This window comes from Pocillopora verrucosa, chromosome 4 (genome assembly GCF_036669915.1).
Source record: "Pocillopora verrucosa isolate sample1 chromosome 4, ASM3666991v2, whole genome shotgun sequence".
NCBI classification, from domain to species: domain Eukaryota; kingdom Metazoa; phylum Cnidaria; class Anthozoa; order Scleractinia; family Pocilloporidae; genus Pocillopora; species Pocillopora verrucosa.
The window spans coordinates 17,871,549-17,892,526 of NC_089315.1; the positions used below are offsets into that span (position 1 = coordinate 17,871,549).

Below are 20,978 nucleotides of genomic sequence, written 5' to 3' on the forward strand. Positions count from 1 at the left end.
AAAATTAAAAAACAAGAAGGCTGAAGCAGGAAACGATTCGTGGTACTCTATATGAGCACAAAAATGGATCTTGTGGATTCTTTTTCGTAGAAACCCCAGGAAATTACACCGAGCCAGACCCCCTCGCCTCCCCCACCATACATTTTTTCACAGAGCAGAAATTTCGTTGTTACTGGCCCTAAGGACTAAAGATATCATCAAACAGATTTTTTAAGTCTAAATTGTACATGGCGCAATGTGCTTCTGAACTGGAGGCAAAGGTTAATTTTTGACAGTTACGCCTCCTCTCCCCCCTCCCTCCCCGTGATTTATTGCGAAATGGTTTTTGAGCCCGCACGCACTGCTGAAGAGAAGGAGAGAGGAAAATATGGCGTTCAGGGATCGCTTTTGTTCCTCTGGCTCTGAAGTCAATTTGATAAGTGAAAACGAGCCAGATGACAATTTTGAAGACGACCCAGACCCGTGTCCAGAAGAAGAAGAAGAAATAGACCTTGGTATTCACTCTCCATCGGACGATAAGTAAGTTCTCCCATACAGTTCATGATTCATAAGCTATGTCGTCAAGCTGTCAGTGTTTATGTTTCTAATTCTGTATTGTCAGGTACTTTTGAAAAATATTCTCAGGCTTTCGGACAAAACCTAAATCACAAAATCGAGGAAGGGTCTTACATGACTATTCTGCACTTTTTAAATTGACATTTATTATTTATTGGCTGAAGGAGTGAACTTTACCGATACTGTGCGGTAATGAAAATAGAAATCAGAACCGATGCTTCATTTCCTGCTGTTACCTGATGAATCTTAACGATAGAACGCGCTTTAATAGTTGGTATTCACAAGAGAAAAATCAAGGAAAATTACTTCCATTTTCTAAACTGTATAATAATAGATAATTCATAATCGATTTAGTGATGCTTGACATATAAGGGATAGGTTTTCAGTTGGGAAATAATTCGTTTTCACCAGCAGCTTGCACTACTCAAACAGTAGATCACTGCTATAATGGCGCGTAGTTTGGTTTCGACTTTTCTGTGTTTGAATCTTTAGCTTCCTAACCTGCTAACCGAGTGTGTTCCCATTCCTATACGTCCGTAAATTATTCACAGAAAAAAAAAGTGTTATGTGTTATTTATTCATCCACATTTCGAGTATAACATAAGCTAATTACAAGGTTAATCAAAACTGTGACAAAATTATGAATGATTAATAATTGGTCATCAGCAGCCCCTAAAGGTACTAAGGAGAGAAATTTATACTTGTGTATAAACATTCATACTTACTTATTTATAAGAATGTTTGCATGTCACTGAGAATTTGGGAAGGTGGTCAGAGATCTTCATAACTGAAAATGCTGTAACTCCTTGATTCGTATTCAACCACCAGTGTGTTGGCAATTCTTCACTGGATTTTTCAGAAACACCAAAGGGAACTGTCAATAATTATTTTCCTTTAAATTTTCTTTGTGTTTTTCTCAGATGGTTTCATGGAAAGCTTGACAGAGCAGATGCTGAAAAGAGACTCACAAACATTGGACAAGTTGGCTCATACCTTGTTCGTGAAAGTGATCGACGACCAGGGACATATTCTCTTTCTTACCTTGGTCGAAATGGCATCAGTCACTTCCGTGTAACAGGCGTGTGTGGAGACTATTATATTGGAGGACGACAGTTCTGTTCTCTGAATGATCTGATTGGTTACTACACAGCTTGGTCTTGTTTGCTAAAGGATGAACACCTAAAGTTTCCTGTCCCACCTCCAGAACCAGTTCTTGTCAAAAAAAGAGTGATAGCCAAGTATACTTACAGCAAAGTACCAGATACTGACGAACTTAGGTAGGGGGTCACCAGAGGTTTGAAATTTGCAAGCAGCACTGAAATTTTATGCTTGTCTAATACTTTTCTACCCCAGTTAGTTTTCAAGCACTCCACTTTATTATTATACTCTCAGTTGGTACATGCCCTATGATTGGTTAATAGCAGGCCATATATTGCTGCATGGCCCATTGAAGTTTAATTTGAGTTGAAATCTTCCTCCTCCATTTGAGCCCAAAGATTCAACAAACATCTTACAAACCCTGTTTGCTGTCTGTAATGTAAGTTATGGAATGTCATTGTGTGTTTGGGCTATAAATCTGAGTAAAAAAAACTTGCTCTGTAACTTACAATGCAGACTTCCAGCATAGTTAGCAGGGATTTCAAATCAAGCCCATGACTGCTGGAGTTCTGTTGGCTACTTGATAACATGTCACCAGTTACTCTCATCAAAATAATTATGTTTTGGCCTTCAATGAACTTTTTAATGTCACCTGCTTTGCTGAGTCTGATGCCTACTTCAAAGCATTTTGAAACCCCTGCATTACATGTAGTAAGAGATAATCAAAGGTGGTTAAAAAGTAATGGAAATGAGATATATGATGATTAAAAATGGGCAGAAGGTGAATTTGAGTAGACTGTTTGGAAGCAAAGAACAAATTTGTGTCACTGAATAGAATGATGAGAGAAAGTCTTGAACTGGGGGCCTCATCTTAGCCACCCTGCTTTCCACAGTAAATGCATGAATATTCATCCATTTTTTTTTTTTTCACGTTAAGTTTTTTCCAGGGAGATGTATTTGTAGTAGATGATGTTATTGACATGGACTGGCTCTGGGTGACGGCTCAGAAAAACAGGGAAACAGGTTTGGTGCCTGCTGCGCTTGTGGAGGATGCGGTGAGTTGTCAACCATATCAGTGTTCTAGCGACAGAAGCAGTTTGGCTTTAAAAACCTGACACAGTCAGGTACTCAAGGTGATCTCGCAACAGAGAGTCGGGCTTGAGTTTTTTAATTAGCAATCAATTGTAAAACTTTCACTTGATTGAAAATATTCTTGAAAATAATATTTTCATTCAAATCAGTGTTTCGTAAGTTCACCACATAATGAACAGATCCTAATGCAAACAGTATGGTTGAAATACTCAATTATTGAGCATCAAACCAGTGATGATTTTTTTGTGCATGCTAAGTAAACTGTTCTTTTTGTTTTTCTAGAAAAAAGATCTTGATCCTTGTGCAGGAAAGCCGTAAGTTCTTTCTCTTCAGGGGTAGTTGATCTTGTCATTGTGGCTATATGCAATTTTGAAATGTAACTAATTTATAAAAATATTCCATGTTGTTACAAGTGCATCTGTTCAGTTATAGATCACAGATGACATTGAAATGTGTTAAGAACAAAAAAGTGACTCATGGCACAGAAAAATGCTGTTAACCCTTTAAATCCTAAGAGTGACTAGCTTCTAATTTCTCCTTACAATATCACCCCTGAATCAAACATTAAAGGGATGGGAATGGAGGAAATGATCACCAACTAAAGCAGCTCTTGATTGTGGAACAAATTCTCCTTGTCAGCCTCTTTGGAAAAGTATGGAGAACAATATGGAGAATATGCATACTGATGTTTTGGGTTATTGATGATGTCATCTATGTGACTATTATTATTATTATTATTATTATTATTATTATTATTGACTGTCCTCCTATAGATCACAATTAAGAACCACTCAAAATGTGTGTATAATTCATCTCATCATTTCAATATGTATAATTTAATTTTTATGTTAAGGTGGTTCTTTGCAAACATTTCAAGAGATGAAGCACAGGAGATTCTTCACAGAGGTAACTTCTTTAATTATGAATTCTTCTGTTAATTTTATTTCTGTTTTGTTATGGTTGATGCACATTTACATATGTTTAGCGTTTCCTTTTCTTTAAGTGTGTGTTTGGTAAGTCGTCACTTGCCTACTACATTGGAATCAAAATCCACACCCTGGTTGGGTCATTATATTTTGTTCTCATACTCACTAATTATTCATGAGGTTATCAGCCAATGAGGGAAAAGTATTTCATCACATGCGTGAATCTAGATACTCAATAAAAACGCATATCCATATTTCATTGTATGCATGAATCTAGCTATCCAATAAAATTGCACATCCAGATCACTGGTGATCTGGATATGTGTTTTTATTGGATATCTAGATTCATGCATAGCATGAAATGCAAATAAGAAAAACTACTGTAACGGTTCATTAGGGAACACTTTCCTTTAGAAGTTTACTTTCCTCTTCACCACTTTATGGAACAGTAAAACAATTAACTGCATTACTTTCTGCCATAATCAAGCTCCAACTAACCGCGGAGCTACAATCTAAATGAGCAAAACTACCATAAATTAAGCATACACTTTGAATTCCTCAAAGAAACCCCGAAGAGACAACAGATGAATGGTAGCTGATAATGATGTCCAAAATTATGCAACCAATAGAATGTAGCAATAGTGTTATGATTTAGGTGATAATTAATATAATTAGGCAGTTTGAGAAGCAATCTAAAAAACTTGTGCTTCAGGGTTCATCATGGTATCCAAACATCTCAAAACAAATAACAGCACTTGGCTGAGGTGGCCTCCTGCTTTCATTTGTTTCTTGATATTTGGATACCATAATGAAACCCTCACACTTGTTTTTTAAATACTACTTCTTAGTTGCCAAATACACTTCACCCTCGCAGTGCCTCTCTTAAACTAGGAGTAAAAATGTGGTGTGGCAAAATGTTAGGAAAGCCTGGTGAAATGCTGGGAGGTAACCTGGGATGGACTTACATTCCATCCAAACAACCTTAATCCTTTCACTCCCCAGATCTTGTCTGTAATTCTCCTTACTGTTTGTCATACTATTCTTATGATTCTAAGGTAGTTGGGAGAAGTTGGTATTGGATCAACTAACAATCCTCTGACTGATCTTTTCCTTTATTCTCATCACTTGTTTGCTTGATGTTGTATTGATATTATAAGGAGAAATTCTGTCTTAGTCACTCAATGGGAGTTAAATGATACAGAAACTGAGAGTAAGAACTGCCCTCCAAGACCCAGGCTATGTTAAAGTAACCATTACAATGATTGATTAGAATGACTTTGCCTCTGCCACTACTTAAACAAATTTTTAACCTATCACATTATAGTAAATAATTTGCTCATACCCATTCATACTCCTGAGTGGATAAAGGCACTGTAAGAGTTAACCCTTTAATTGCCAAGATTTGATTGTCAATTCTTCCCTCCAGCTGCTACACATTTCCTTGTAGAATTGTGACTTGAATTTGGTGGTGGATCAATATAATATCTTATACCTCACAAGTTTAAATATTCTCACTACCAATGGTGAGAATATTTGCTGGATAACTGCTGTACATTTGGCGGATAATGTATGGATACTATTATGAGAAGTTACTTGTTAATCACTTCTGGGAGTTAAAGGGTTAAGTGTCTTGAACAAGAATAGAATGCAAGTTGGCTGGTTCTGGGTTCCAGACTTCTTGACCCATTAGGCAATCGCATCTACTTGCCTACCAGATGTTAAGCACTACCAAATTGTTTTGGTGTTTTCAATGCTACAGATGGTGTTATTGGGAGTTTCCTCATAAGGCCAAGTGATAAATCTCCAGGAGATTATTCCCTCTCTCTCAGGTGAGAAAGAATACAAATTAATATGCTTCTTTTAAGCCAGACTGCAACTGTTGTAAAATTTTCGTTGTAGTATCTGATTCAATCAGAGAATGTGGTTAGTAAATGATCACTATTTAAAAAGCTCCTGATTATTAAACAAATTCTCCTCGTTGGTATCGTTGGAAACGTAAAGAAAGCAGTGTGGAGAAGATTTATACTGATGCAAGGGTGTAAGGGCTAAAATCAACATCGAAGCAAAAATGAAACTTTTTTCAACTAACTTACTTAAAGAGAAATCTGAAGGTTCAGTTACTGTTAAAACAGCAGTCCAAAATGAACTTCATTTAAACGAGTGGCACTTGAATTCTGTTGTTTATGTGTGAACTAGACTTGTCACAGCCGTGTATAAATTTTTCTTTGGTATTTTTAAAAAATTTCAATATTTTATAGAGGACCAGATGGTATCACTCGCTTCCTGATCAGAAAGCAAGGGATGCAGTATTCCATGGGAGGAAGAAATTTTGACAGGTAAACTTTAGAATCGTTGTGGTGATGATATGATCAAGGCCATGTTTGTCGAATGTTGGGGAGTCACTGAAAATTTTAAGATTAGATTATCAACTGAAGGTTGCGACTGCTGAGGTGTTGGTTGTCATTTAAGACTACGGGTTTGGATTTATGTAGCATGCTGATTACTTGCCATAATCATCACTTTTTCGGAAACTGTGGTGCATTTTCGGGCTAAAATGGAGATTTTATTCTTTACTTTGGTTATTTCCATGCCCTAATAGTGTCTTAGTTATGTGCTTTACAAAATGCAAGCCGAAAGAACCTCAATAGAGCAAAACATTTTAGCGAACGTTTTGAATTATAAGAAAATGTATCTTGTTTGCGATTGATTTAGTAAATACATCCCTACATCGGATGATGTATTTGAGAGATTTTTTAAAGTTGGCTGTGATCAGCGAAGCTTCGAGGGCAACTGTTAAAACTTGAGCGGCAGTAATTCAGCCGAAGATAATATTCCAAGACTTTTTTTTGTGCCTCATCGTTCCAAAGCAACTTCAGCGTTGTTTAAAGTCGAACACAAAACAAGGTCACGATGAAATGAAGGTAAAACGTTTTCTTAGTGAAGATATTTTGCTTAAGTTGATCTTCTCACTATTTTAACTTGAAACATGGGTCGGTTTCAAATTCCCTATTTTTTTCCTTTCATTTGAGTTTGAGGGGACAGACGTCAAATTAGGGGTGTAGCACCTGCAGGATACGGTATTTCGGAGTTCTTTCTGCGTGATGCTTTTCATCCAATGTACCAGCCTTAATCTCATTTAGTTTTGTCTAATCAACTTTTGTCTAATCAACCGTTTACTAATGAAACTCTTAGCTTAACGTCAGGCAGTAATTTAAGGGCGTTTGTCTGTTTTGCTAAGTGACAACGCGGCAATTTCGGGTGAGTTTAGAAACGCAGTACATGAATGCATTTAGAGAGCTATTAATATAGTACAAAAACAATTCTGACAGTATGTCAGTTGATTAAAGAGAAATTTTTGGGAATATTAACGATTAGGTCCATTTGTATTTCTTACTATTTTTATTACATTTTCTGGGGATTGCTCACAACAGTTTTTCCGTGGGGAAAGGATATACACACGGTCTCATAGTTAGTATTGAATTATGCAGTAATATTCCAAACATTACAATCTCCATTCCGAATGCTTCAGTCTAGGGTTGAAACTGTTAACGAGGCTGGAGATGTACAGTTTTTGTTCAGGAAAAAAAATATATATATATATATCTGTATATGAATACTTTTCTTTTCGTTTTAGTGTGGATGCTGTGGTAGCAAGGTACAAGCACGAGCACATTGTGGAGAATCTTTCGTTAAAGGAACCTGTATCCAGGGTAAGTTTTTTCCCCTGCTATGTCCAACTGAACCGTTTGCATGTGCAGAATATTTACTCACTACTAATACTAGTGTGTTAGGTGTTCGTAGGCTGTCATTGTTGTTGCCAGACCTCTCACGGGCATCGCCGCTCGTGCTTCAGCGCCAATGAGAGTCTGCTTGGGAAAAGTGATAATAATGAAAAAGACTTGGGAGTCTTGAATTAACCAATGATCGAATTTATGTTATATTTCATACTTAAAAACTGTCCTGGTTTTTTTCCTTTACGAATAAACTCTATTCGATAAGGTCAAGTTTTGTTTTTTGAACTGTTTTCGAGTGGGATTGTTTTGTCTACGAATTGTTGTGGGAGTCTCTGACACATCCTTCAGCTGTTTCTGCATTTCCTGAACATGTGGGTGCATTTTCGTGAGCTTTTCTTTCTTTCAATTTTTGTCGCTGAAAATTCTATTGACCTTGAAATGTGGAAAGAAGATTACACGAGGAAATCATTGTTTAGATGAGTAAGAAAAGTTTTCTCCTTTTCTTTTTTTTTTTTTTTTTTTTTTTTTTTTTTTTTCACGCGGTCAAGTATTATTCGCTTGTTTATCGAGTGATCCATTTGGAAACCACCGAACAGGTTATTGTAAGCACTTTTTGTGAGTTTCATGAGGCGAAATGTGGTTTAAGCAAGGTTTAAAACTAAGTCAGTTTAGCAGTTTCAGTGATAGATAGAAGCGTCCATGGAATGTTTTCAGATGGATTGCCAGGTGAATTGCCAGGTGCCTCCATTTGCTTAGCTACTCTGAAAGAGTTGTTTCCCTCCCATCCCTTAGCGTTTGAGTAAGTGTATATTCTGAAGAGATTTGTCATATACTTTTTCAATTTTTTTACCACATTTGGTTGTTGTTTTTTTTTACTTTTGATCGATTTTCTGATGTATTTTGTTAGTTGTACTCCATCGATTGACTTTTTTTAGCTTGAAAACATTTTGCTATGATAATCCCACTCTCTGGGATGTTTTGTCTATTCAGGAAAAATGCGTCAAAATTGAAAGTTAAACTGAATTTAAATGTGACGTGTGTTAGTTTCCGTATGTCGACTTACAGTTCTTATTTTGGTTTTACCGGTTGGGTTAATTTTGCTTACAAAGAAACTGGGAGTGTTTCCCTAGCAGTAGTGACCAGCATTCAGTGTTTGGATCGTGCCACCTGAGCAGGGCATAGATATAGATTGACGTTTTTGCTTTTTTTCGTTTTGTTTTCTTCATGTGCGATTCACGAGTGATGTTGTAACGAGATGCAGGGTCTGATTTAAAGTTCAGTTCTTTTCCTGAAGAAAAAGGACATCCTGAGCAATTGGTTTCTTCATAGCCGAGTGACAGATGAACCCCACTGAAAGTTTATCGGGCATGCGCGACTTCCTCTTGCCCAACGTAATACACTTACAGTCAAAAGTTCATTGAAATGTTTCTCTTTTTTTCTGTCGAGTGAATCTTCAAGGTCCGTGATGATTTTAAGACATAAAAAACAATTCGTAAGGCTTTGTGCGAAAGCCTGATAGGGCTGACGAGGGACTCTCGACACGTGAGCTTTACAAACCCTTTACGGTGGGCAATTTACATTCTCGACTCAATTGACAAACCAAATTGTCTAAAGAGAAAACTGCTTGTTTCTCACCGATCTTTCTGCGTAGGAGAGGTTTGAAGAGGGAATAAGAAGATTAATTTAACATACCTTGAAATTCTGTCCAGTTAATTGTATTTTGGTTTGGTTCCAGGCCCAGGAATGGGATCTTCCACATAGACCCATGACACCGAGTAGAAATGGCTCGTCATTTGTACTTAGATCGGAAACACCAGGACCAGTCATTTTAAATCGAACTCAGCCTGCTTTCAAGAGAGGATTTTTAGTAAAGAAAGGTACTTATTCTGACTACTTGTGCGGCTAAGTAGGAGAGATATTGTCAATAACAATGATACCTCGAAAAGTTTCCAAAAGTGTTTTTATGGTTTTAAAGAAAGTGTGAAAATGTCCAAACTTGTCGAAATTGTGATATCCAGGCTGAAATTTGAAAAAAAAAGTGAGCGTCATTTTCCAATAGGCACCTCCATTTGATTAAGAAAAGAAGAAGTACCTTGCGCTTTAAGTAAACCCGCGTGCGTAACAGTGCTCAGGATCCACTGTTTATTTTTCTCCACACCATTGGGATATTGCTTTCTTCTCGCTTATCTTTTTCAACTCTTCTGTTGAGCGGACGATTTTCGATCTCTTGAGTTTTTAAATATATCTCTGAATGAACTATCTTTCTCCAGCAGAATTTTGTTAAGGTAAAGACAAAAAGATTCGATTACTGTGAAAAAGAAGATTATTAGGACTAATTGGGATGGTGAAGGAGAGGATAGGAAGAAAAAAATGGAAAGGATCGGCAAAACGTTTTTCGTTTGTCATCAGTATTTAATATAGCTTGTGAAGGAACTGAAATACTAGGAGCGCCCTGATTGGTCAAAATCCTATGGTTTATTGTACTGGTTCACCTAGAGAAGTTGTAATTTATTTTATGGAAGCAGAGGACTGCGCTTTCTATCGGTTTATCAACGTAATAACTCACTTGGGAAAAGGTTGTAAATCACGAGCTAGAGGCAAGAGATTTGCGAACTTTCCTCGAGTTCTTTTTACATCCCAAATGGATTGTTACGCTGGTAAACCGATGGAAAGTGCGATCTATTATTGGTGTAATTTCAGCAACGACATGCACGATCAATTCAACGATAAAAAAAAATCCGTTAAGTTAATAATGGTTTCTTGATTTCAGTGTCTCATTGAACCCAACAGCTACACAATGTTTAGAAAGACTACAGTAATAAAAACAAAAGAAACGAATATTCTGAAGGATACTGAATACTGACTTGGATTACAATTGTGGAACCTAAATTGAACCGGCTTTTGAATGACTCACAGGCCCTGTATGGTCTTTATTTTCACACTGCGGATTTTGATGTTTTTTCTTTTTTTCTCCGTTTGCAGGGCATCGCAACAAATGGAAGCGAATGTTCTTCGTTCTTGATGGAGATGAACAACATTTGTATTTCTTTGAAAATGAAAAGGTCTGAATTGAATATATTTCCCGCATTTTTGTAACAAAACCCTGAACTGTCATTCGACATGAAAATGGATTATGGAATAAAAATCCAAAACACATACAAGTAAAAACAAAAAACAACTAAGTCAGTCGCGGAAGCAATGAGTAAAAATGAAACAAATTAGGGGAAAGATTAAAGCTTTATCATCAATGATTTATATTTTATGGTCGGTTCGATTTGCTATTAAGTCTTTGCTATTACGGCACCTTTATGAGAACTAAAAATTGAATTAGACTCCAAAGCATTGAAACCTACATTTTCAGAAACAAATCACGAACACGTTTATTGAGGCATAATAATGATAATGACAATAATACTAATGATCTTAATAATGTTAGTAATAATAATGATGATAATAATAATGATAAGATCTTGTAAAGTACAATCTCAATATCGATTATCACTCTTTAAATTCTTCAATCCTCTCTAACTCGCCCTTGGTTTTCCGTTCTCAGAGAACTAAACCCAAAGGCATGATGGATCTTAGCTTTTCTATGGTTTACGAGGTTCATCAAAGCTTTTTCGGCAGGTGAGAAACGAAATAATTTTATCCATTTTTTTTCCTGGTTACCTTATAGCTTTCCACTCGTGCCTCGCTGTTTTCGTTGTGCGCCCTCTAACCAATGCATTTTCAAACTTAATTAAAAGTTTATCTCCAAATGTGGTACCAACAAACTTCAAGTAGCACGTTTGCCATAGGCGAAAGTATTACTAATGATCTCATCACATTTTTTGTCTTCTTTGATCGTCATCTGAACGGGCATACCGTAAGGTAAAACCTACGGTCGTTTGACGTACAGGAACAAACATCTATTGTGAACATTATCTTGGCGTCTGCGCTGTGATATCCTATATTTAAGAACCAATCAAAATATGTGAAGAAAACTACGTAATTTTCAAGAGCTAAGGCCCAGAGTTCTCGCCAGTGATATGACAATTTTTGTATCGCAAAATAGCGGGTTTGGAATTGATTTTTCAGGTTTGTGTGAGACTCACCGGGTCATGCAGGGGTGATATAGTTCTGCAAACACTGACCAGAAGTTGAGAAATTTTAGATTCACAGTTACGTAAAGGGTTGTGCAATAAATATTGCGCAATGATCCGTGGTATTTCCTGGTAATGTCTCAGAAGGTAAATATCACTAGGCAAACAGTCGTGCAGAGTGTTATGGCTCAAATTATCGATTTATTTCTCTTATTTTTATGTTCTGGTTCTTTTTCTCAAAGGCCGAATTGTTTTCAAGTGGTGGTGCGAGCGTTTAATGAGTTACGAATGTTCTACCTTTGCGCCGACACACAGGATCTGGCAAACGTAAGGCTTTCTTTACTTGTTCTTCTTTAATTTTATTTCCGTAGATAATTTTTCCGTATATGTCGAAGCCGTTGGGACGAAACTTTGAAAATTTTGCTGGATTTTGGAATTGATTTTCGAAGTAACATTGTTTGTAAGATGAACATTTTGTGAGCGTTTGTTTTCAAGAAAATTTTCCATGTGCGGTGTCTTTGTTTCACGAAATTGGAGGCAGTAGCGGCGTGCATTTCGTGCCACTCACGTAAGGGTTGTCCGAAGTAGGCATATTGCTACCGACCAGATGAATTGCCATCCACTAGAGAGCCATGTAAAGAACAAACTACGCTATCCATTGATAGAAATTTTCCTAATGGACAATGTTGTCCACTCATCGAACAACCAATGTCGGGTGGAGATATCACGCTCTTGTCTTGACGTATAATTTTTTTTGCTTCCCTGTTTTTTCTTCTGGTTTGTATTATTTTAATTGGTGATCTTTTTCTTTTTAATTCTTTTTTCACTTCCATTTGAGATGTGCCATTTAAAAATTTTTTTCTTGTTGAATTTTTAGGATTGGATGGAGGCGATTAAGAAGTTTTGTGGGAAACCAATGATCACCAACCTAGGCGAGAGGGATGTGAAGCAGCTACGAAGCTTGGAAGTTACTATAGTAGAGGCCCATAAATTGAATTCCAACAAAGTTTCTCACCCTTACTGCATGATTTCCTTGAACGAAGTCAAAACTTGCCGTACGAAGACACAGGAGGGACATTCGCCCATATGGAACGAAGAATTTAAGTTCAAGTGAGTGCCTAATAAAATTATATTTTGGATTTTAAGTCATCGCATGCTTTCCGGGCGTTTTATTGCAATGATTAAGCATACATGTAACTGTGGTCTCCTATTGAAAAAAATATGGTCTAATGGTGTATATTTATGCAATGTTGCGTAGTGTGAATTCAATGTAATCGTCAATAAAAGATTGTTATACCCAACTCCATAATTTTTAAATGATGTTAATGAAGAGTGTCCTGAATTACAAAACCAATTAACCGCCTTTATATCATAAATACTGTTGATTAGATGGCACAGGTACAAAGGTACTAGGCATTGCCGGCGTATTGTGAGATATTATATGACTGTTTTATTGAAAATTTTGTTTTTATTTTAGTGACTTGCCCTCCGATGTGTCTTATTACTCAGTTGATCTCTACAATCGCAACAAACGCTCCAGAGATGGTCAAGTAGGTAGGTGCCGTGCTCCCTAATAACGGAAGGCTTATTTATCGAGCCTAATTTACTGATTTGCAGACAACCTGTTTTTGTTTTTATTTTTATTTTTTTTTTTTTGCGTTCAGTTGTGCCCTACTGTGTGATAAACTTCCACAAGACGTTAGCCTTTTAGATGCCAAGTTTAATTTTGATAATTTTTGATTGGTTGTGTTCTGGTGTCGTCAACAGGAAGTGCAATGGTCCCACTTAACCGTTTACCCAAAGGAAATGTACTGGATGAGTGGTACCCACTTCTTTCGCCTTCTCACTCCAAAATGGAGGTCGGCAGCATTCGCGTCCGGAGTAAATTCACGGTGAGAAATTTACCATCAGCTATAAGTAAATGATTTCTTAACTTGGCGGAGTTAAGAGACCGAACGTAGAATACCTCCCAAAATCGGGACGTTGAATTTTAAGGGTGTTTACCAGGAGCCTGAATTGATAAGCCAGAAGTAATTGAATTGGACAATTTGATAAGAAGAGACCGGTCATTCTTCTCGCCGCGGGGGGTGAAGGGGGGGGGGCGGCTGTAGTGTTTCTTCCAGTTTTTTCAGTCAATTTTCTATACTCCCCCTTTCATACTCTATTTGCGACGGTTGACCCCCTTGAAAACCATGTGATCCCCAGAATTCCCCCCCGTGATAAATAAGAGGTGGTCCCCGAACGCTTATTTCTTTTGATAGTGAAGATAGTGATTGAAAATATAATCATGACATGGGATACAGTGTAGAAATTCACTGACATGGTCAGTCAGTTCTGGTCAATCTGGCCGGAAAATTCTGATTCATATTAAGCGACCCAAGCTTAACAGCTTGAAAACTGAAACTCTGTGAACTTTGTGTTTTTCAGCATGAGATTATTATGCCGGTTGAAGAGTATAATTCACTCAAAGAGGTGAGTATGTTTATAGCATCAATCTTTGCTGAAAGCAAATTGTTAGCGTACATTGGACCGCAATGCATTTGGTTTGTTGAGGTTAATTTACGAATATACCCACGAAGGCTTCAAGTCATAGAACTGGTTAGTATTTAAGGATGGTCTTTAGCTGATAATGGTAAACTTGCTAGTATTTAAGAGTGGTTTTTAAAATATTTAAGGATAGCCTGGAACAGACGCCATTTTTTTGCTTATTTAGGTGGCCATAGGCGGTCATGTCACGGCCTATTTTCGCGCTCCTCCCCTCGCGCGTGTCTCACCCTCACGCTCGCCTCACACTTCCCTGTGCTCGCCTAAAAAAAAAAGGGAAAAAGGAAAAGATACATACACTAACAAAAAGGCCTGTGGATGAACACCGCTGAATGCTCAAGGCATCCATTGGTCTTTCCCTAAAAGAAGTTGCCATATGAATCAGTAATCTTCGTGATATGTCGATATTGCCTCCGAATTTTCGGAAAAGCTCATTGTAGCTCACTGCACAGAGAGCAAACGGATCACTTTCGTTTTAAACCTGCTTTCATATCCAACACGAGGTTGAGGGTTTGCTCCTACAAGATGAACCATTGGGTAGCTGTGTAGCATTTTACATTGTAACCTGTTCACCTCTTGTAGATCATTCTGGACAAGGATTTACAAGCTGTGAAGAGCCTCGGTCAGGTGTGCAAGGACCGAGTGAGCCTGGCCTCCACTCTGCTTAAAATATTCCGTCATGAAAGGGAAGAAATCTTCCTACTAAAAACGATGAACTCATTAGAAATAGAAAATCAAGGTGAGTCCTCTTCGAATATTAGCCCTTTAAAGAGGTAAAAAATGTCCAAAAAAGAATGCTGCATGATGGCGACAAACGAAAACTAACGTCAGCTACGATGAATTAATTAGAAATAGAAATACAGCGTTTTTGTATATTAGAGTCCTCTACGAATATTAGCCCTTTAAAGAGATAGAAATGTCCAAAAATGAATGCTCCTTGATGGCGACAAACGAAAAGGAACGTCAGCTGTGATAAATTTCTTGTTGGACCAGAATGCTTCAAAGTGCTGAAGATTCAGGGGCGATCTAACAACATTCGGTTCGCGCCCAACTCGCCTCATCCCTCCCGTTCTTGTCGTATCTTTTGTCAATTCATTAGGATCAGAACGTCATAGGTGAGTTTGATCTTTTGGGGCTACATCTAAATGAAGTCTGAATTTATTCACTTTTTGTACAATCTTGACGTCAACGCATTGCAAAAATGCTAGAAAAATCTCGTTCACAGGAAACATGAATTTGTTTCCGACTTTATTGTAAAAACGACCGAAGACTAACAGAATGAAGTTCACTTTTTGCCGGCTTTAGCCGCTGCTTAAACTCCAGACTATTCCCTGATTTTACGGGTGAGTATCGCAGTGATATAGTTGATCTGTCTTTGCTGATTGCAGAGGAAGTATCAACGTTGTTTCGCGGAACTTCGTTAACCACGACACTCATGGACCAGTACATGAAAATGGTCGCTATTCCCTATCTACAGAAAACAATCGGTGATGTCGTAGCAAAAATTGTGGAGTGTAAACAGTCTTGCGAGGTATGACCGGTGTCCTAAAGGAGAGGTTCTGTTTTATCTCATGCCGGAAAGATCGCAGGTGGTGATCAAGGCATTTATAGTAATTGTTTGCTATTTTCGTTGCATTGCAGTTAAATCCAGCTAAACTTGAGAAAGGCGCAGACACTGTAGTAAATCTTAAACAACTTCTGGAGTTTTTATTTGAAGGGGTTGATGCGATTGTCAGGTCACCTGACGACTGTCCAAGGTGAGAAAGCTGCCATCGAAACAAAATCATTTTGTTGTCACTCTCTCTCTAGTGTCTATCTTGTTACTCTTGGCACATTGTTTGTAAAACCCGTTGACGAAGTCGTAAAGAAAAATGTTCACTAAGTTGTGGTTTTGAATAAAGGGTCGTGTCCATTATGGATTATAATGATTTCAGATCTAAGGTTTTGTCGAGATTTGAGAAGATATATCAAAAATTAAAATAATAGACACTTGGCATTGCAAACTCCTAAAATCTCGTTGATCACTTATCAGCCCATTTTGATCTCGCCGAAGCTGTCAGGAATCCATCTCCCAAAGTCAACGTGTGATGTCATAATGGTCTTGAATAGTTAAACATAGTTAACGGGAATGGCACCACAGTAGATCTGAATTTGCTGCATCATCAAGTATTTTCTGTTAATTTTGCAGAACTTTGCGTTATCTGTTTTGCTGTCTGCAGCAAAATGTCAAAGATAGATGGTCCGACAATGAAATAGTTAGAAGCCGTGTTGTTAGGTAAGTGCTACACAATTTTTTTTTCCGTTGCCTTCGGAGTGCATGATTTTAAAATGTGCAGTTAAGAGGCAAATGATACAAATAGAGGAAAAAAAGGATTTTGTCATCCATCTTTCGCCATCCACAATCGACTATCGACTTTCCGCAATCGGTCGTCGTACTTTCGCAATTGGCCATCTACTTCCCGAAATCGGTCGTCGTACATCGGCCTATCCTTATACGCCGTCGAACGTCCACCGTCCTCGACTATCGTCTTCTGCATGTTGTCCGTCGTCCGAATTTTTTTCTGTTTTTTTCCTTATCCATCCATATTGCTTCATTCAGAAATGTTGACCCTTTATAAAACCGAGCACGGTCTACCTCAGCAACCAAACTGAGTATCTTCGGGAAAAAAGACTCCTTTTATTCAAGTTTGATCTCCAAAATGCGTAGAACTTTGACTTTTGGTTGCATGGAGAAATCATTTGCAGCTCAATGTGGAAACTTAGCGGTTAGTTGGTGTCATTATGTTTACTCATTTTCGAGTCTTTCTTCAAAGAATGGAGTTGAAATGGTTACTAGCAATAAACTCCTTGTTAAATAACTTTGTTTTTTAACAAATGCTCTCTCATCTTGAAGTAAATTTTAAACAAAGACTTTTTTCGTATTGACATTGAGGTTGGAACCTGGGACATATTCGGTCACGTGACGCATTCAGACCAATCGTGCGCGTAAATAAACGTTTGATGGATGTTGATTAAACTTATACTCAAAATGAAGTTCGCAGGTCCACCTGCGTAGAAAATTATTCTAAAACGATTTCTTTCTTTGTACTCTTTTTCCTGCTTCAGTGGTTTTCTCTTCTTGCGGTTAATTTGTCCCGCCATAATGAACCCAAGAATATGCAACATGATGTCAGGTGAGCGGAAATTTTATATATTTTTTTTAATTGTTTTGTATTACATAAACTTACGTAAAATGGAGTAATCGTTCATACGTATGCTTTCTATTTTGTCAGAATCTCCGTCATTGTGTGCTGCTCGGACTCTGACACTTGTAGCGAAGTGTCTTCAAAACTTAGCAAACTTGGTTGAATTTGGCGTCAAGGTCAGTAACGCCTAAAAATACCAGGAACTTTTTTTCACCTGTTTCGCCGACAGAGCTTTTTATGTTTTATCTGTTGCAGGAATCATTCATGACCCCAGTAAATCCTTTCATTTTGAGAAACAAGGAAAAAATGATAAATTTTTTGGACGAGTTGGCGGTAAGTCAATAAGATCCATATCACACATTTACAATGTTGTCAATTTACTTTAGGCACCCCCCAAACTAGTTGGGTGGGTGTTGAGTAGTTGCGTATTTGTAGTAGACGGGGTTAACGCTAGGAATTGATGGTGTATTTAAGGGGCTTTCGTTTCGTCGTATGTTCGAAGAGTCTTTATGGCTTTTCTGTTACTCTGGGCTAACACTATGTGTATCTTCGCCTGTTCCAGGCCTTCAGTTAGTAAACGGAGCGAGATTAGCGGCCGAGCGAAGCGAGAAAGGTTTGGATCGGGTCGCGTAAGGCTCAGACCCAAACCTTTCCCTACTTTTTCCTCCTCCGCTACTATCGCGCTTTGTTTCACTAAACGGAACGTTTGGAACATGCCACGTGCTTCTTGCAAGAAACGATTACTCTGCTCTGGGAAATGAACGTTCACTTAAATTTAAATGCTTGAATTTAATGCGACTTAGATTTACGTAAATGAAAGGAGAAACAACCTTCCAGTAAACGTAATAAACGCGAAAGAGATGCTGCCATTTCAAAATGAGTGAAATTAGCTTAAGGAGACGAAAAGTAGTGAATTTACCGTAACACTTAGAGTGACAACTCCGCAATTGTAAACATTGTCTGGAAAATTCCCAACACGTGCGGGACGAATTTAACATTGGTAGATCTCCGACCCGATGGCAAAACGGTTTCGCTACTATTTCTTTTTAGTTCAAAATGTCAAACGTATATTGTTAGTTCGGAGCAGAAATAATGAAGAGTTAAGATCCATCTAGTTCATGACGCAGAAGTAAATGCTGACAAAAATGAAAGTGACTCATCCAAATTCGTGTTGATAACATGAAATGTTAACTTCTTATAATAGGTTGGCAGACTTCACAACTGTGTTAGTGCAAATCCATCCCTTTACCAAACACATATCACCATAATTAAGGTTTACTTTATATAAAACTGATGTTTGTACTGTCGACGGTGCCATTACTTGTTCAATAATTGCGTTCCCCATGATATTTCTATTGAATTTTCCAGAACGTGACGCAAACTCCTCCGATCACGGAGCAAGTGTCTTCAGATCCATCGCGTGATCTTGCCGCTCTTTACGATATATGTTGGACATACATGTCAGAGCTACAACAGCTGAGCCAAACACAGGTAATATTATGGATGCTCCAACCTCTCGCTAGAGCTAGAGCTAGAAAAAGTGTCCGCTCAACTGACGAAGTTCACAAGGAATCTTCTTTTTTGAACACTCGGAACCACAGTTAACATAATGTCCCTGGAATGGAGGTCTTCTAAAAGGGTATCATGCACTCCCATAGTTCCATCTTATATATTGAAGTAAAAGTAGAACCTCTCTTGCGCGGGACACCTCTTTTCAGGGAATACCTTTCTTCAAAGGACATACACGATGGTCCCGACTTCAAAAAGTGCTCCTTTAACCTTTTGTCTGTTGTCAAAAAAGGGACGCCTCGATTTTTTAGAATGTAAAAGTTTTGCTTCTCATTGTGAAGGGGGGCGTGGTCGAATGGCTCCGACGGTTCGCCAGACTTTTAATTAGGAGGTTAGGGATTCATGTCACTCTTTTATGAGGTGAATATTGTGTGGAGTGATGCTAATGTTTACTTGTCTGCACTTATAAATAGGTACTCAAGTTCCAACGGGAGGCGTTTTTAACGTTGGTCCCATTTATAGCAATTTCAGTTGAGTTTCGAGAGTAATGCGGGATTGCATTGGTTTTGCTTTATTTCGCTCTGTGATTGGTCTTGCAAACTCGCTCTATCCTCTCAACCAATAAGATTCAAAACTAAAAGCAACCGCCAGTTGGTCATTCACAAGCTGTTTACGTTCTAAGTTGGTTTTTTGCAACGTATGAGCTGAAATGAAAGGGTCTATTTAAAACGTATTCTTGTGTGTTTATTTCAGCCGGGGCTCAAAAAGCTTGTAGCTGTTACAGAAACATTGCGACAACGAGAAGAACAATTTCTGCAGGAAAACTTAAGCTTAACAAACAGAACGGAAAAATTGGTGTGAATTACCACAATCAGTGACAAGATGAAGTCAACGGCAGACTACGTGACTTACATTGAGTGCATCTCATGTGTTGTTGGTTAATACAGGAGTGACACGTGAGAAATATTTTCAAGGAAAAAAGTTAATGCTGTCATTTGCCCCCCCCCCCCCCCATTGCCAGCTAACCCTGCACCTGCCTTTATTCTATTTTTTTTTTTTTAGATTCCAAATTTATTTTTGATATTTATTAATATATTCTAAATTACGACCTATCGTTGATCGTATTTTGTATCAATGTAAGTGAAATGTGTTTGATTTGTTTGTAAGAGCGTCAGTAGTAATCTCCTATTCAGGTCTTGCGTCAGATTATGACAGAGATATGTTTTTCCGGGGGAAGATGAAGTGGTCTCCTTGAAGGAAGTGTTCTAACTGCTTTAGGTAGCTACTTCACTGTTTGTCCATGTTGAGAAATTTTCCCTCGATTTTTCTCAATGTTCGTCTCGTACAATCTTTTATAAGAGTCAGTATCCTCAGCAAATTCTCATTCCTTTGGTTCTTTTCTAACCTCTTTGGTGTTTGCCTGTCTTAGGGAAGAATTCTTCCGAGGTTGTAATCTATTTAACCCTGTAACTCCCCGGATCCAATCGGTTACCCTCCCAACTGATAGTCATACATATCCTTGTATATTAGACAGGAGAATTTGATGTTACATCTCGGCTGAAGCAAACAGCAAGGTCGTGAGAATAACGTAACTGACCGCCAATTAATGAGACTCTTGAGTGGTAATCAAATTCTTCTCGTCAGTATCATAGGAAAAATGTGGAAAACAGTGTAGGAATATGCGTATTGGTGATAAGGTGAGACGACCCAAAATGCCGAAAATGTATTAAGCATGTGCCCAGTGGTGGGCGATTTTTTTTTCTTTCCTCCAGAAAACTGCCAACTGTCACTTGCGCGCAGTCGTGCTCGTCTCAAATGATTTTTTTAGTTTGGAACAGAGCTGAAAAAGATTTTGCTTCATGCATAATTCAGTTAGGGTTAAATTAGTGGATTGATTCTGACGTTGCTTTCGTAAACTTCCTTACTGGGCAGTGTCGACTTTATCATTTTCAATCTTTTTTTTTTTTCTTATTTTCATCATGTTACTGTACGGTTTTTCTTTAATTTTTTTAATTATGTTTCCTGAGATCCTGATTTAACATCTCTACTGTGCACCTAGGAATATGGTTTTCACATAGAATCTACCACTAGGCTGATTAGCAGATGTTCTTTTAGAACTGACGTACTAATTCGAATGACAACCAGCTTATCTCTGTAAAATGTAATAGTAGTTAAAGATCGAATTTTTTAAGTCTTGAATAGTTTTCCTTTTTTGAATCCTGAATGAACCAGAGCATACTTGTATATAAAAGA

At 37.9% G+C, this 20,978-nt stretch overlaps 1 protein-coding gene across 1 annotated transcript; it reads left to right on the forward strand.

The window, feature by feature from the left end:
* Nucleotides 1–361: 361 nt before the first annotated feature.
* Nucleotides 362–20,885, forward strand: LOC131769151 (ras GTPase-activating protein 1). Its single transcript, XM_059084897.2, has 25 exons — nt 362–519; nt 1,476–1,832; nt 2,591–2,708; nt 3,028–3,059; nt 3,599–3,651; nt 5,431–5,500; nt 5,930–6,007; nt 7,306–7,381; nt 9,141–9,282; nt 10,388–10,467; nt 10,959–11,032; nt 11,730–11,814; nt 12,365–12,597; nt 12,965–13,041; nt 13,255–13,379; nt 13,915–13,959; nt 14,614–14,770; nt 15,420–15,562; nt 15,673–15,788; nt 16,220–16,306; nt 17,137–17,204; nt 17,304–17,392; nt 17,472–17,549; nt 18,585–18,707; nt 19,479–20,885. Exons 1-25 carry the CDS (start codon nt 368–370, stop codon nt 19,584–19,586), a joined length of 2,766 nt encoding a protein of 921 aa, XP_058940880.1. The 5' UTR covers nt 362–367; the 3' UTR covers nt 19,587–20,885.
* Nucleotides 20,886–20,978: the final 93 nt, after the last annotated feature.